Here is an 18124-nt window from a genome sequence, read left to right on the forward strand (position 1 = left end):
ACAATGCTTGATTCTGATCCCCTCCCAGCCTCCGCTGGTTCCCTGACTTTTCCTGCCCAGCTGCCATGAAGATCTAGAATGAGAGCATCACAGAAATTTCCCTTCTCCCAAAATCAGATGCAACATATCCAGCCAGGTGAGAGATGTTTGAACATTTACTCTCCAATCTGACTACTGATTCAACAGGACAAGGCCCCTCTTGGATGGGCTCCAGTCAGACACAGACAGGACTTCATTACCCTCACTCAATCCACTCTAACTCCTACCCATGGTGCCCGTCAATTCAGCCCCAGGGGTGTCTGTCTCTTTCATCCAAGGTGATTCATCCCAGCATCTCTCTGTCCCAACTCAGATGTGCCAAACTCATAATCCCTAATCCCCCCTGCATGGACACTCCCATGTCATGTGAAGCTCTTCCTCTGATGAGTTTAATAGTAGGTTTCACTTTCCAGCCAGCCTGTGGAAGAGAAGACACCAGAGTGAATTTGGGAAGGCAATGGGGAAGCAGAAAGGGGAGATGAGCGGAAAGGTAAGTGAAGACCAGGTGAAAGGCCTGAGGGTGGAACTCAGGGCACAGAGAATTAGAAAGAGCAAGATGGTGGAATTAAGGACTGAAGAACCGGGGTCTATGCACAGCCCAGGCAGTAAAGGGGAAAGAGGGCAATGGTATTGGAGGAACCAGTTGGGATGGGAGAGCTAGTTAGGAGGATGGAGACCACTCAGTCAGAGTGGGGTGCAGGGAGCCTCACCGCCAGGATGACGCCGAATGGTGAGTTTTCTCATTTCATCATAGATAAAGATAAGAAGGCTGTAGGGAGTGGCACAGAGCCACCATAATATCCTGTAGAGAGCAAGAGTTGTTCAGTGTGACGACAGGAGACAGAGGGGTCAGAGAAAGGCAGATGCAGCGAACAGTGTATGAGCATTGAGTATAGGGTCTGAGGAGGTCAGAGTCTGGTGATGAGGGAGGAGAGAGTTAAATGCCACATCAGCAGTACAGATAGTGTTCACAGAGATTATCTACCAATTTTGTGGAGTTGCTAAGGGAGGCCCCCTTCATTTTCTGGGTACTCAAGGCCGTGTACCCATCAAGGGGAGGTTATCCAAGCAGAAGAGGTCTATCTGAGACTAGACATGTGGGTATATTTTTCCAGGGGATATACAACTCTTCCATGTTGCAACGATGGAGAAATTTTTCTTTCTGAACCTCTTTTGTAATTAGAGACCAGGAAGATGGACTGTGAGGAGGGGTTGAAGCAGGACCACATTTGTTGTCTTGGATGACAGAGAGATGGCCTAGACCAGTGCTGTCTGAATGAAATGTGTTATGAGACACATATGAAATTTAATATTCTTTAGTAGCCACATTAAAATAAGTAAAAAGAAGCAATTAATTTTAGTAATATATTTTACTTAACTGAATATATCCAAAATATTATCATTTCAAAATGTAATTAATATCAATGCTATTAATGAGATATTTTATCTCCTTTTAATCCTAAATTTTCAAAATCGAGTTGAGTCTTTTATACTCATAGTGCTTCACAAATCAGACACTAAATTTTCAATGATTAAAGGAAAATGTAGTCCAACCAAAACAGTAAAATTTTATGTAATAGAAAATATTTGATACTGCTTTAGTTTTTAACTTTAAATTTACTAAAACTAAATAAAATTACAAATTCAGGGCCTTGGCTGGTATAGCTCAGTGGATTGAATGCAGGCTGTGAACCAAACGGTCACCGGCTGGATTCCCAGTCAGGGCACATGCCTGGGTTGCAGGCCAGGTCCCCAGTAGGGGCCTTGAGAAAGGCACTCACACATTGATGTTTCTCTCCCTCTTTCTCTTTCCCTTCCCCTCTCTATAAAAATAAATAAATAAAATCTTTTAAAAAATTACAAATTCCATTTCATTAACCATGTTTCAAGAGCTCAATAGTCTTATAAGGATAGTGGCTACCATATTGGACAGCACAGGCCTAGGCCAAGTTCCCACACACACACATACAAATACGAACAGTTATAAACATACAGTCACCCATTCATTCAACAACAATCATCATATTTCTACTCTGTGTTTGTATTAGGTCCTGGGGAAATGAAAAGGATGACATAATGGTCTTTGATCTCAAGGAGTTCAGCAATCAAGCAAAAGAGGATAGAGAAACACACAATAAAAATCTCAATGAGTCTTATGGTCAAGGTATATACAGAGTGTTTGGGAGCACAGATAATGCTCAGCAGCACTTATTATTACTTATATATTAGCATTAATAACAACAATAACAGAGTTACTTTTAACAAAGCACCCACCATGACCCAAGACCCAGGCTTGGTGCATTATATGCATTTCCTCATGTTAATTCTCACAACAATCTACATGGTTTGTATTACTGATACTTTGCAGATGAAGTGGGGGCTCATAAGGGTTAAGAAGTTGTCCAAGGTCCCAGAATAAAACACCATAGAATTGAAATTCAAACCTGAGTAACTATGTACAGTGACAGTTGACTACTAGACTTACTGTGATAATCGCTTTGTAAGGTATATAAATGTTGAATCACTATGTTATATACCTGAAACTAATTAATATTATATGCCAATTTTAATTACAAAATTTAAAAAAAGAAATTCAAACCCAGGGTTGTCAGTATTAAAGGCAATGACAATCTCTTTTGTTAAACATTAATTGAGCAACTACAGTATACAAAGCATTGTGTAAAACACTGCAAGGGACAGAAAAGTAAGCAAAGTATGTAAATGCATAAAAATAAGTTGTAAAAAAATACACTAAATCATTAACAGAGGTTACCTGTGCAAGTGGGGAGGTGAGTGCGAGTGGAGTGGAATGGGAGTTTTGCTTTTTACTCTCTGTAAAAATTTTAAATAGAATTTTTTTCACAAGCATATGATAATGTGAAAAACAAACGATGGGACTCGAACGAACAAAACAAGGTACCAAACAATAAGACTTTTAGTATATCCATTCACATAGGTGTACATTAAAACATATTTGCATAAGTACAACAGAATTAGTCACACATATTGGGCTAATTTTATGATTACCTCAGCTCTGAGCATATGTATCCTTGGACAGCCAACCATACATCATCATAAAAAGAAAAAGGCAACTCTGGAAATCATGGTAAATTTGTGAATTTGCATGTCTAATGGGTTGTGATTACTTGGCATGATCCCTAATGCCTCCCTAAATAAGAAGCATTTGTCTGAGCACAGACAATTCTTCTCATACCACTGAGTGTACCTTGCTTATGGAGGCAACCCTCAGCTGGACCTTCCCTGTTCAAGAGCATATTCCCTGGCTCCTGAGTTTCCCCTACTTGCAACCCTCCTTTACTCACTTGAGTGGGTACATTCGCAGGGCTACATCCATGCCTGGAGTGTAGGACAGAAAAGCAGCCAGTAATGTCTCTTCCAGGAGGCCAAATATTAGGATCTTGTTTCTGGGAAAAAAAAATGTTTCAGAGTGTGTTGGAGACAGGCAGGGAGAAGTAGGGACAATGATGCAGCCCTTTAGTTCAGGATTGGGAGAGAACTGGGGCCCTTTAAGGGGTGCTCACTTCATGCCTTGCTGGAAGACTGAGTTGCGGCGGGTCTTGCAGATGATGAGGTCAGCCCACTGCACTACCACGATGCTGACAAAGAAGGCCGTTTGGCAGGTGAACTCCACCACCTTCCGTTGCTCAAATGTCTGCAGAAAAGACCGACAGTGTGAGAAAGGATTCAGACACATGTCTCTTGCCTTCCCAGACTCCAATGCTGAGTTAGGTCTTTAGACTCCCACTGCACTTTGCTTGTACCTCTTAGCACTTTTCACGTCACATTATTATGAGTTGTTTATATGTTTTTCCTACCTGGCTGAATTAGTCATAAGACATGTCTTATTTATCTTTGTGTCCCCCTCCCATGCTCAGTTTGGTGAATGGCATGTGGTTTGGCTCATTAATTACTAAGTTAGTAAGAAGGGTGGTGTAAGAGAAGAAGGTGGACTTCGAGAGAAAAGCAGAGTCAGAGGAAATAGGTCAGTAAGCAATGTTGGGCCAGAGAAGAATCTGAATGCAGAGGGGAGAGGAATGCCTGAAGGGTGGTACCAAACAGGAGGCAGCATTCATTCTTCTTTTTTTTTTTAAATCCTCACCCAAGGCCCTGGGTGGTGTGGCTAAGTGGATTGAGTGCCAGCCTGCAAACCAAAGGGTCACCAGTTTGATTCCCAGTCAGGGCACATGCCTGGGTTGCAGGCCAGGTCCCCAGTGTGGGGTGTGCAAGAGGCAACAAGACATTGATGTTTTTCTCCCTCTCTTTCTCCTTCTCTTCCCCTCTTTCTCAAAGAAAGGAATAAAATCTATGTTCATTGATATTTGGAGAAAAAGGAAGGGGGAAAGATGGGGGAGAGTGAGTGAGTGAGAAACATCAATGTGAGAAAGAAACATTGATAGGTTGCCTTCCTTATGTGTCCCAACCCAGGATGGAACCCGCAACCTAAGTATCTGCCCTGACCTGAAATTGAACCTGCAACCTTTTGGTGTTGCAATACTCCAACCAACTGAGCCACCCAGCCAGGGTTCATTCATTCTTTTATTCACACTCTACATGTAAGGAACTTAGGGTCTAGTGGGGAAGATAAATATGTTATGTGAGAACATTAGGTAGGTTATAAGAGAGAATTCACAGAGAGTTGTGTAAACACAAAAGAGGTGCATCTAAATTAGACTGGAGAAAAAGCCTGTGTTTTAAAAAATAAAACATGTTGCCCTGGCTGGTCTGGCTTAGTGGATTGAGTGCTTGCCTGCAGACCAAATGGTCGACAGTTTGATTCCCAGTCTAGGTCACATGCCTGGATTGCAGGCCAGGTCCCCAGTAGGGGGCACATGAGAGGCAACCACATATTGATGTTTCTCTCCCTCTCTTTCTCCCTGCCTTCCCCTTTCTCTAAAATTAATGAATAAAATCTTAAAAAAAAACATGTTTATAAATAACTTGTAGATTAAAAAATTTGAAAATACATAGGACCAGGACTGAATAATAATAATTAGATACTACATATCATGGAATGTGGTCAATGTTGTACTTGGAGGGAAATACAGAAACTTAAGTAATTAGAAAACAAAAGCTGAAAATTGATGAGCCAAGAATTGAACTTAGAAAGACCAATCAGCTCCTTAGTGTGTATTAGATCTTATCACCATTGTCCTTCACTGCATTCAGCTACTGACACCCGAGTCACTTCCATCATCACTTAATTTTAGCTACTGACTCACTGTCACTCAACAATGCTACTGTCCTCCTTTTCAGAGATTCAAATATCTATCTTTTTAAAAAATTTTATTAAATATCTATATTGATGATCCTTCCAATACAAAGGTCTCACAGTTCCTTGGTTTCCTTTTCCTCCAGTGGTGTTGCTGTCCTCCACCCCCACCTGGACTGCTTGCTCCCATGGTTAAACTCTAGATAGTGTCTTTCCAATAGTACAGTTTCTTTGTAATTTCAATTTCAATCATTCCTTTTTCTCTGACCGTTATCTTTACCTTCCCATCACCCTGACTCTCAGATCTCAATTACAACACCACCTGACCCAATATATTCTATATTTGGTTATTATCTGTTTCCCCCTCCTACCACCCGTTTGTAACTAGAATATGAACTCCACAAGAGCAGTAACTTGGGCATTTTTGTTCACTACTATATCCCCACAGCCAAAATAGTACCTGGTACATTCTTGAGAATATGCTCAAGAAATATTTGCTAAATGAGTGAATAAGTGGTGATCAATGGAATTATTGATGAGAAATATTTAGAAGGTAAAGATCTATCCTTGCTTCTAGTAGTATGTAGAGTCCCTCCAGGGTGGGCAGCAATATACTCAATTATCTGAAAGTCACAGCTGTGGAAGAGACATAGACCCTGCCTTTCTGGAGTTTATGCTCAGGGCAATTGTTATCAACCTGTTTTGCAATACCTCATGATATCTTTGATATAATTTGATAATACTTCAATTAATTTTAATTACTTTTAATTCATTATAAATGAATATATGTCAAACTGCATCTTTGCAGCAGGGAGATGGTATCAAGATATAAAACTAACAAGGCCACCCTGGCCACTGACTCAGTTGGGTGGAGCAGTGTCCTGTGTACCAAAAGATTGTGGATTCAATTCCTGGTTAGGGCACATCTCTTGGTTGTGGGTTTGATCCCCAGTTGGGGTGTGTATGGGAGGCAACATATCAATGTTTCTCTTACATCGATGCTTCCCTCTCTTTCTTCTCTATAAAATCAATAAACATATCCTTAGGTGGGGATTGGAAAAAAAAACACTAACAAGAGAGAGTATTGAGGTGATAGGACAATGAGGTCTCAGGGCATCATTGGACCCTGGAGCAGTGTTGGCAGCTGGGAACATTGACATCTGATGGCCTCATGAGGCCCAGCTAGAAGTCAAATGTGTGTAAGGGTCATCTTTCCAACACTCCAGATTTTAACATACTTTTGAGAAATCTGCAATTCACTTGGTTGGAGGTACTGTGGTGAAGTGGGAAAGTGCTGGGCATGAATCAGCCCAAAATTCTAGTCCAACTCTTCTAGGATTCATGGTGGAACTTTGAGCAAGTCACTAAATCTTTCCAGACTTAGTTTCCTCATTTATAGAATGATGACAGTAGCCTTTGTGTTCTTTATGGTATTAAGATTCTAGCAATAACTGGTGTTACATCTCCTACTGTCTTAGAACTTGGGATAAGTATTCACAGACACAAAAAAAGCATACTTACTAAAATTCTTTCTTTATTTTTTAAGATTTTATTTATTTATTTTTAGAGAGAGGGGAGGGAGGAAGAGAGAGAGAGAAACATTGATGTGTGAGAGAAACATCAACTGGTTGCCTCTTGCATGTCCCTAACTGGGGACCTGGTCTGCAACCCAGGCATGTGCCCTGACAGAGAATCAAACCAGAGACCTTCTGGTTCATAGGCTGATGCTCAATCCACTGATCCACACCAACTAGGACTACTTACTAAAGTTCTTAAACACATAATGTTGGTTAGGAGGCTCCAGTTTGGGCCTCACTCATCTTGAGTGTTAGAAAAGACTACTATAGAGAGGCATCCTATAGGTTTAAAAAGTTCATAATGATTCCTGGCCAGGTAGCTCAGTTGGTTAGAGTGTCATCCCAATATGTCAAGGTTGTGGGTTAAATCTCTAGTCAGGGCACATATAAGAGTCAACCAGTGAATGCATAAATGAGTGGAACAACAAACCCATGTCTCCCTCTCTAAAATTATTTTTTAAATGTTTGGAACAGCAGGGAAGGAATATAAAAAGAAAATAGGTTTTTGGATTTAAAATTATATTATTTGAACTTCCATGGAGGGAGAGAACATAACAGGAGAGAGGGGACCCAACACCCATTTCTGGGCAATGATGGTAGAAAACAGAAATCAGATCCTAGAAGTTGACATGACAAAGAAGACTTCCAGGTCCAATGAAGCCAAAAGATACAGAAAGGTAAGGACAGATAACAGACAGTAGGAATGAACACAAAGGAAATAACTGTAAACATAGAAGAAAATTTGCTGACATGATTGGAGATTGAGGAGAAATGTTAGAATGCTCATATAGGACTGGAGATAAGGCATCAACTCTGCTTCCTTTTTTCTCCCACTCTTCAAAAATTTGCTAAACCCACTCTTTCTTGTCACTTCTTCACATTTACTAGGTACTGTCTACTACCCTACCACTTTTACTCACCCACTGCTGTCCATAGCTGTCCTCCAGATCATTGAAGTACCTATTTTCCCAGTCGAGGCGTATGCCCAGCAGATCAATAGGCTTAAAACCATTTTCAGCAAGGATTACAAAGTAGGTAAAGAATCCAGCCAAAGCCTGAATCATCCCTATGAGTGGTAGAGTCACAGAACAGAGGAACACGGTTCAGAGAAAGACTTCAAAAGGCAGATTTGGAAGAGGCAGTCGCTGGTACTTACTTCTAGCTGGGTTGATGTGTGTTGGGCTGCAATGCTGAAAACTCTTCTAGCAATGATCTGATCCCATCATTTCTGTAGGACTGGCCTTCAAGCTCTGATGTTTATTCCTAAACTCTAACTCAGACTCATCTTTCAATTATGTAATCTTACCATCTGAAAGGACCTTAGAGGGGATTTCTTCCTTCTCCCCAGTGAGTGAATGCTGGACTCTGTTTCCATTTCCTCTGACATAAGGACACTCATTAAGTCCTCTCTTCTCCTTACCTCTCTCCTATCTGACTCTTGCCTCTCCCTCAGTCAAAACCTCTGTTCCCCATGCCTGCTCCACAGCAATGGCCTACTAACTACAGAGCTGTGCACTGTGTAGATACCCACGGACATTGGTCCTCACAAGTCTAAACTATGTTATTCACTTCTCGTAAGTGGGAAAACTGAAGCACAAAAAAAAAAGAGATTCAGTCATTGTCCAGGGTCATGCAGGTAGTAAGTGGTGAAATTGGGATTCAGACAAAGGTCTGGCTCCTAAATATGTACTTTTCCTATGTGTTTCTTCCTCTGAATATTGGGATAGTTTCCCCTGTCCTCAATCTCTTCCCTGTCCATCCGTCATTCTACTCCCTTAAACACCTTACTATACCTGGCAATTCAAGAACAAAGATATCTAATGACTCTCAAATGTATTTCAAAAATGGCCCAATTGTCTATAGCCTTATTTTCCACTACTGCTTTATCAGGAATAAACTGGTTTACTCACTCTTCAACAAGCAGACCATGTGAATTTCTCCTCTTCTTGTCCCCTACACTTAACCATATATTGGATAGTCTAAGTCCTATCTTTCAATATCAGGTTTAAGTCCTGTTTCCTCCATAAGGCCTTCTGAAAATCCTCATGATTGGTGAGCCTGCCTGCTTTTGTACTCTTGTCTATACTCATTATTTGGCACTTGGAAAGATATTATCATTTTATGTATGTTTGTTCCTTCCTGACTGGACTTTATGTCAAGGGCACATCACAGATAAATGGTTCTTTATGTTCCCAGGATCTAACACAGTTTGTTGTTAATAAAATATCTCTCTGACTTCCAAACCAAGATTGCTTCAATGACTAGACAGGTGCAACCACTCCCCACTCCCTTCACCAGTCCCCCCATTCCTCTGGCCGCACCAATTTGTCCATAGGCCATGCCAATGAGACGGTGGTTCACCAGATTATCAGTCTTTGGATTCCGTGGAGCCCTCTTCATTATGTCACTTTCAGCTGACTCATAAGCCAAGGAGATAGCAGGGACCTGAAGAATAGAGGGAGAAACTCAAAGTAACTCAAGCTCTGTCCCTCTCCCTGGACAGACCCTTCTTACTAGTCAGTCCATCTCACACGAGTTCCACAAGCTGGGTGCCAGCTTGGCCCTTACCATGTCAGTGCCCAGGTCAATGCAGAGGATGGTTATGGTGCCTAGAGGCAGGGGGATGCTGAGGATGATGAAGAGCAGGAAGGGAGTGATCTCTGGGATATTACTGGTCAGGGTGTATGCAATAGATTTCTTCAGGTTGTCAAAGATGAGGCGACCTGGGAGGAATGGTTAAACTTCTGTGAGAAGCATAGAGAGGACACAACTCCCACAAACCAGCTCCTGGACAGAGACAACACTACAAAGCAGTATCATGATCCCTGTAAGGGTCTGGAGGTCCTAGGCCTCTGGGGTCCCAGTGTTGTGTCTAAATTGTGTGACTCTTAATTAGAGCCAGGATTTATTAGCATACCTATCTGTTCTTGCATTCAACATGGCTAATGTCATCTGATCTCTGAAAATTAAATAGGGCTGGGCCCAGTTAATACTTAGAGATGTTTGTAAATGCCAATATAGAAGCCAAGATTAAGGCTAAAATGGAAAGAACCTGGTCTTGGGTTCCAATCTCATTTTCAGCCATAACTGGCTGTGAACTTCATTCTTCCTGCCTTGCATGATGGCTTGATTCCTTCCCTGAGGACTCTTTCAGAAACTGTAATCTCTCCCTGCACTCCCTGCTTTATTTTTTCTGTTGCACTTATCTTCTTCTAAATATCCTATGCAATTTACTTTATTGTCTGTCTTGTTCCACTAGTAATTAAATGACATGAAGACAGGGATGTGTGTCATTTTATTTCCTACTATTGCATCCCCAACATCTAGAATAGTACCTGGTACATAGTTGGTGCTCAAGAAAATGTACTGAATTGAGTAGATACAAAATACTGAGCGGTGTCTGGATCATATGAGGTCTCAATAAAATGATATACTATTACTATTATGTGGATTGTGTAGGTTTTAATAAAATAGGTCTAGGCAGAAAGCAGGGAGCCTGGGATGCAGAATTCTGGAATTCTCCTGTTTACCAATGGGTATTATATTCATAATTCTCTGCAAAAGAGTGTAATAATTTTGGCTCACTCATGCAATCAATTTATAAGTCAGGCTCCAACTGATCTTGATATGTCAACATCATTTTCAGGAAACAAATTCCTGGGAGGCCCTTCTTAGATTATGAAGTATGAAGTAGCCCCAGGGGTAATCTTATGTCTTGGAGTCTACTGTGGACCTGCTTGAATCTCCATGAGAGAAGAAAAAGGATACAATTTAGGGAGTCCCAGTCTCCTTAAATAATCTGGACTTTTCTCCAATCTAATTAAAAAGCGTTCCTGATAGTGATGTTCTAAGTACCAGCTGAATCTCAATTTGCAAAATTTTGACTTACAGTGATTTTCCCCAGTCTTCATGGGATCATCAAGGTTGGATGATGGGCAATAGGAATGAGAGTACTGCACACCAACTCCCACCTGAGTCTGGGGTTCAAGTCCCAACTCTGCTTCCTCACCCTCCTCCACGCCTGTGACGATGGAAGCAAAGTTGTCATCCAGCAGGATCATGTCAGCTGCCTCCTTAGAGACGTCAGAGCCAGCAATGCCCATGGCAATGCCGATGTCTGCCTTCTTCAGCGCTGGGGAGTCATTCACGCCATCACCTGTCACTGCCACAATGGCTCCCTGGGAGAAGCACAGAGGGACTGAAATAATTACTGCCAGATTCAAGACCCGTCCCAAAGTCAGTTTGATTTCATCATCCCTTGTTTTTTGATGTAATCATATTTGATTTAGGCCTATTTGCCCTTCCTTCTTCTGCTCCTCCTAAGATATTAGAACTCTCAGAGAGCCCCCAAACTGATACCCATCTCTGGGGTTCATGATGAAATGCTCTCTGGAGTCTTCTCTATCCCAGCATACATTCCTCTGCTTGGTTTAAGCCAGGGCTACCCTGTGTGATTTCTGCCAGATTTTCCAAGGCTCTTTGATCTCCCTTACCAGCCTCTGACATCCTTCTACAATGATGAGCTTTTGCTGAGGGGAGGTCCGAGCAAACACAATCTCTGTGTGGCTTTGAAGGATATTATCCAGCTGTTCTGAGCTCAGATCCTTCAGTCTTGAGCCATGCACCACAATGGCTTTGGCCTCCCTGGGTAAAAGGAATTTTAAAAGGTTAGTTCAGCATGTTAAGAATTCATCAGGTGCTCTCTAACCAACCTTTACTATAACTTCCCTGTTTTTCTTTTCAACCCAATCTCTTCACTTGTCCCCAACCATTCACTGTCCCCAGACTGACACATCCCATCCCCTCCCTGACTTTCCCAACCACTCCTCCCTTTTCTCTGCCTTTCTTTGTCCCATGTCTCTGAAAACCTACTTGGTAATTTTCCTATTACATTTTATTTTATGCTGTGTAAACCTTGCACATCTTACCTACCAAAGGACCCTTCAAGAACTTTAGTAAGTGGAATCTGAGTGTGGCAGGCTGATGATAGAGGAAAAAATGGCAGACCTGAGTTCTTTCGGGGTCTCACCTGCTATTGATCTGGCTGTCAGAGACTTTGAGCTGGGCAGCAATGCTCTCTTCTGTCTCTGCACCTTCTGAGATGATGCCCACACCCTTGGCAATGGCCTTGGCTGTAATGGGATGATCCCCTGTTACCATAATCACCTAGGTTGGGAAGGGAGGGCAGAGGATTAGAATTTTCTTCAGAGAGTTCCTGGGTCACACACTTTTCTCTCTGAGAACTATCAGACTATTGTTTTCACTGCACAGAGGTTTTAGTAGCTCATTCCCAAGACCTTGTGCTTCAACCCTTGGGGGTGGGTCAGGACCATCAGAATGTAAAGCATAGGACAATTTGGGTTCTAGGTTTTCCAGGAATAAATCTGAGATTTAGGTTTATTGTTATATTCAGAATTTCATTTAATCGTTTCAGAAGTTATTCTGCTTCTTTAAGCTCAAAGATAGAAACACCAACATATAGAACAAGTGGTAATAAAGGAGTGTCTGGAACAATCTATCTGCTGAGCAAAATTTCACCTAGGTCCAGGTCAGTTCTGACCCTTGCTCTTCCCCTCTTTTTTCCACTGCTTCCTCGCACCCCTAAATCCCAGCCCATTTTTATATACATGTTACCATCCCTAGGTCCACTCCTTTCCAAAGATCAGGTGTCCATGCTCTGTTCTTCCACAGCATTCTCTATTTTCCATATTATGATTGCTTATACATCTTTCTTTCCCACTGGTGAGAGCTCTGTGAAGGGTGGGGCCATGTCTATGACTCCTTGGTAAGTTTCCTGCCTTAGCACAATACCTAGGACTTAGTAATCCATCAACAAACAGTTATGAAATGAAGGAATGATGGAATGATTGCTTCTTGGGAACCACTGCCCATTGCTTCTCAGGTACCCAATTTTTCAGGCTCTGAAGGGAATGAGAAGGAAACTATCTTACTGATGGAACTATCCAACTGCTTTTGGGATCCTGGAAAGGTCAGTCTATTTACTTTCAGAGCATGGAAATAAGCCTTGGAGGAGTTTTCCTATGAGCCTTCATCATTCCATAGTGACACCCCTGGCTGGTTGGAATAAGACAGCAAAGTGTGACTATGCTGAGATTCCAGAGACTGAGGAAGTTGCACTACAAGCTGTTACCCACACCATTGATTTCAAGCACCCTGGCTCATTTGTGGGGCATGCTTGGCCTGTGGGATGTGAGGTAACTGGAGAGGATCTGGGAGGGAACTATGCAGAAGATTAGGAGATTGCAGATGTGGTTCAGACTGAGCCCTCGGTGATGCCTTTCAGGCTTACAGTGTCCTGAGCTTCCCAGTAGCTCATCAATAGTAACTTGGGACCTATAGGACGGGCATGGTATTGTCTGGATACATCCCCAGTACCTAGCCCAGTGTGACCACTCGAATGGACTGTCCTGGCAGTACCACTTCCATGCCAGGCTGGAAAAATAGAAACACAAAATTAGTCACCCCAAGAGTGAGTTCCTAGGACAAAGTTTCATAGAGGGTTGAGATGCACTCAGACAATAGGAGCACAGTTCTACAGAGAATGGCTCCCTTTGAAGTAAAGGGCATGTAGCAGTTTCTGGAATTTGTCAAGTATTAAAGGAATTTCATTTCTAACTTCTTTGTGCTGACTATACCTCTGATGTTCCCATGCAGTCCTGCAAGCTGACTTCTTGTTCCTTTGTACCCTCTTCCCCCAGATTGGATCTACCTGAAATGTTCCAATGTTGACAATGTGACTGTAAGCCCTCACTGCTTGACTGCAGTTCTTAGAGAAGGCCAGGTTCATAGCATGAGTCAAGTAGCTTCATACTACTGAGAGGCTCAGGTAATGGTAAATGCAATGAGAAAATTTTAGTTTACTTTTTTTTTTAAACCACATTTATTCCAAAGACCTGAGCACATGGCTTGAGAAATACCAGGACCACAATCATTTCTTGTAAAAACTTTGCTGCCATGCAGATGTTATCAGCTGTCTTCCAGCAGCCTTGTCATGCTCATCAGCTGTGCATCCACAAACAAATTATGGAGTGGACCCTGACATGGACTCTCCAAACACATGATGGAGTGAGCCTTCTGCCCTGTGGGACAACCCCCCATATGTCCATTACATTTTGTCATGGTAAGTCTTTCACTTCCTGATAAGGAAAGGGATGGTTCAAAATTCTTCACCAAGTCTGCCAAATTTCAGTCAGCTTAGGGTCCAGAAGAAGTAAGAAATTATGCCCAGAATAAGGACAGGTCCAGAAAGCAGGAGGCTTTCTGCTTTGGCTGCCAACTTGAAGCTTCCCTGCAGTTCTCCTCAGACTATTACAGGCTCCTTCTGTCTCAGGCTTTGATGACATCCAGGCTAAAATCATCTCTTCATCTCCGGTTTGGGCCTCCCTACTTGTGGGTACTGTTGTTACTTCTTATTCCTTGCAAAAGGAATCCATAAATTCCAAGAGGAGATCCATTTTAGACCATATCCGTAATATTATTCCTCATTCTAACCACCCACTTCAAAGCTTGAAAATTCAAATTAAGTCCTTCCCTTCTCCACTTATTTGATTATGATATGCCAGCTTATAAAACCATAGGGGAATATCAGGAAAACATATTTATCCCTTATAGATATGTTATTGTAATGCTATCTTTGCAAAGAGTTTAAATCACCCCAAATGTCTTGTAGTAATTACAGAATTCACTCAAAATTATTTCCTACATCCATCCCTTGGATCCCACTCTAGTGACCAATTACAGAACTTAGCATGACCCAGGCTGCCCGGAGGCAAACTGCCAACAGTCAAAGGTCTAAGATAAAGCTAGCTCTAACGAATAGCATCTAGCTCTCCTTATATACCTCTAATGCCCTCCCCTCCACTATAATTTGCCTTCTCCCAAATCTAGGATCCAGCATAGCAGGTAGGAACAGAGAAGGTGTCAATATCACATGTACATTCGTTTGAGAGGCACTGTCCTAAGACACTGGTTCTCCAACTTCTCTGAACATTGGAATCTCTAGAAAAGTTTGTGGATGCCTGGGTCTCATCCTGAGAGTTTCTAATGTAATGGGTCTGGGATGTAGCCGAGGCAGAATATTTTTAAAGTTCCCTTGATAATTCTAATGTGACAGGAGGTTGACTATAGAAGACACTTACTATTAGTCTCTTAGGACTAAAAATCCTAAGCTGAAGAAAACAGAAAATGATGGGGGCAACTCAAGAGTTAAAATTTTTTATCTTTAAGTTATAGTTAATAGGCTTGGTGATGTAGGTAGATACGCTTTGTTTCCTCCTCAACCAGAAGAAGGGCAACCAATTTAAAAATGAAAATAACCAGAACTGCCAGAAAATTGAACTGTATGGAAATCTGACAATCAAGGAGTTAAAGAAGAAACATTCATCCAGACTGGCAGGAGGGGCAGAGATAAGCAGCTGGGGCATAGAGGATGTGTGGCAAGGTGGTGGCTGGTGAACCAGGTGGGCGAGGTGGCAGCTGGTGGACCAGGCAGTCCCATATTCGCCTGCAGGAAGTCCAGGAAGCTCAGAGTCCCAAAGAAGTTGGACCCAAGGAAGCACACACCAAGGCACATCATAATTATATTACCCAAGATTAAAGATAAGGAGAAAATCTTAAAAGCAGCAACAGAAAAAGAGACAGTTACATACAGAGGAGTTCCCATAAGACTATCAGCTGATTTCTCAAAAGAAGCCTTCCAGGCAAGAAGGGGCTGGAAAGAAGTATTCAAAGTCATGAAAGGCAAGGACCTACATCCAAGATTACTGTATCCAGCAGAGCTATCATTTGGAATGGAAGGGCAGATAAAGTGCTTCTCAGATAAGGTCAAGTTCAAGGAGTTCATCATCACCAAGCCCTTATTATATGATATGTTAAAGGGACTTAGCTAAGAAGAAGAAGAAGATCAAAACTATGAACAGTAAAATGATAACAAATTCACAGATATCAACAACTGAACTAAAAAACAACAAAAGCAAACTAAGCAAAGAACTAGAAGAGGAACAGAATCACAGAAATGGAGATCACATGGAGGGGAGGAGGAGGAGGGAGAATGGGGGGAAAGTTACAGGGAATAAGCAGCATGATTGGTAAGTAGAAAATAAACAGGGGGAGGTTAAGAAAAGTATAGGAAATAGAGAAGTCAAATAACTTATATGTATGACCCATGGACATGAACTAAGTGGGGGGAATACTGGAGGGATGGGGGTGCAGGGTAGAGGGGGATAAAAGGGAGAAAAAATGGGAAAACTGTAATAGCATAATCAATAAAATATACTTTTTAAAAAAAGTTTGGTGATCAATGCATTTAGAAAGCTATTAATCCAGGGACTGGAATGTATGACCCAACCTACCCTGACTCCAGAAGACCCACAAGCAATTTGACCTTTGTGCCCCAGGAGAAAGCAAGGAATCAAGATCATATCTGAGCCATTGTGCTCCAGGGAGAGAATGTCCACCAACCAAGACCCAGATAAAGAATCTCCAGTCATCAGATGAAGGCATGCTAAAGGAATCTCTGGACTGCAGCTTTTATCTGATTAACCTTTTCCCTGAGTTCCAAACCCCTTACCTACCCCTTCTTCTCCTTACGAAAAAGGTCATCTTGAGATGTAAGATAATCTTTTTTTTTTAATATATTTATTGATTATGCTATTACAGTTGTCCCATTCCCCCCCCCACTCCACTCCATCCTGCCCACCCCCCTCCCTCCCACATTCCCCCCCTATAGTTCATGTCCATAGGTCATACTTATAAGTTCTTTGGCTTCTACATTTCCTACACTATTTTTACCCTCCCCCTGTCTATTTTCCACCTATCATCTATGCTACTTATTCTCTGTACCTTTCCCCCTCTCTCCCCCTCCCACTCCCTTAATGACAACCCTCATGTTCTAGTTGTTTGCCTAGTTTGCTCTCGTTTTTGTTTTATGTGTGGCCGTTAATAACTGTGAGTTTGCTGTCATTTTTACTGTTCCAATTTTTGATCTTCTTTTTCTTACGTAACTCCCTTTAACATTTCATATAATAAGGGCTTGGTGATGATGAGCTTCTTTAACTTGACCTTATCTGAGAAGCACTTTATCTTCCCTTCCATTCTAAGTGATAGCTTTCTTTTAGGGTACAGAACCTGCCATCTTTCTGATTGCTGGCCTTATGAATAAAGCACCATATAGATTCAATCCTTGTCTCTACTTATTGGTTCTGGTAGTCACAGACCGCACAAACACTGACTATTCCAGTCTCAACATCAATTAAACCAAGATTATTAAGAACCAACTCTATGCAAGGTTTTCTCTTGTTCCAATTTGTGACAGGTGGGGCTTCTGGGGTGGTGAAGGGTTTACCTTAATCCCTGCATTGCGACACTTGCCCACGGCATCAGGCACTGCAGCTCGGGGAGGGTCGATCATGGATATGAGCCCCACAAAACAAAGGTTACTCATAGGGAAATTGATTTTATCTGTATTAAACTTGAATCCCTTGGAGAAAGTTTTAGGCAGATTCAGGAAACAGAACCCTGGAGAGAGAGAGAATAGAAGGGACCAATCGTCACTTTGTTATCTATGTCCCTACCCCACTCACCCCAACATCCTAGATTTTTCACCCCATAAATCAGAACCACTTTGATGTCATTCTTGCAAAGGCTTCTCCCACAGTCCCTTTACCTAGCACGCGTTCCCCCAGACCTCCCAGTTCCAAGTAGGCATTTTGGAAGGCTTCTTTCATTTCATCATCCATCGGGTACTCATGCCCATTCAGCATGTAACTAGAGCAAAACTCCAAGATCCTCTCAGGAGCCCCCTTCATCATGAGCACGTGGGCCTGGGAGCTGTCTTCCCGAAGGTGGATGGACATCTAGGGAAAAGAAAGGAAGCACTAGTGGAACAAGAGAGAGAATAGGGTCAGGGCAAAAAAGCAAGGGAAAGGTTTTTGAGGGTGAAACAGACAGGCTATCTGTTTCATACCCCTCCATTTCCTTTGTGCCAGAACCCCAAGCCCTCCCTCCAGTCAAATTGGATTCATGGTCAGTCCCCTTTCCTTTCCAAGAATCTCAGGCTGGCGTTAGTTGCACATAAATCCCTGTCTTCTCAGCCCCACTGGAAGCTGAGGGCAGAAGCAGGTGCACTCACTTTCTCTGCTTCCTCTCTGCCTGGATGGCTAGAGAACAGAAGGGGTGGGGCTGACAAACACTGCAGAGTGGGCACGAGAGAAAGCTTAGAGCCCAAAGACCTGCATGTAGAGACAACTGGACTGCTTCA

The 18124-nt window shown here is 42.2% G+C and overlaps 1 protein-coding gene across 1 annotated transcript in view; it reads right to left on the reverse strand.

Moving 5' to 3' along the window:
* Window positions 1-428: 428 nt before the first annotated feature.
* ATP1A4 (ATPase Na+/K+ transporting subunit alpha 4) overlaps window positions 429-18124 on the reverse strand; it is a 33867-nt gene continuing 16171 nt past the window's right edge. Inside the window, exons 11-22 of the mRNA XM_053915896.1 lie at window positions 17531-17720; window positions 17210-17382; window positions 11876-12012; window positions 11340-11490; window positions 10856-11024; window positions 9415-9569; window positions 9168-9291; window positions 7767-7912; window positions 3582-3712; window positions 3363-3464; window positions 750-841; window positions 429-457 (exon numbers count right to left, since the gene is read on the reverse strand). Of these exons, the coding sequence (XP_053771871.1) occupies window positions 429-457; window positions 750-841; window positions 3363-3464; window positions 3582-3712; window positions 7767-7912; window positions 9168-9291; window positions 9415-9569; window positions 10856-11024; window positions 11340-11490; window positions 11876-12012; window positions 17210-17382; window positions 17531-17720 (1599 nt within the window). The remainder of the gene's footprint in view (window positions 458-749; window positions 842-3362; window positions 3465-3581; window positions 3713-7766; window positions 7913-9167; window positions 9292-9414; window positions 9570-10855; window positions 11025-11339; window positions 11491-11875; window positions 12013-17209; window positions 17383-17530; window positions 17721-18124) is intronic.

The sequence above is a fragment of the Desmodus rotundus genome, chromosome 12 (assembly GCF_022682495.2).
Source record: "Desmodus rotundus isolate HL8 chromosome 12, HLdesRot8A.1, whole genome shotgun sequence".
Classification (NCBI taxonomy): domain Eukaryota; kingdom Metazoa; phylum Chordata; class Mammalia; order Chiroptera; family Phyllostomidae; genus Desmodus; species Desmodus rotundus.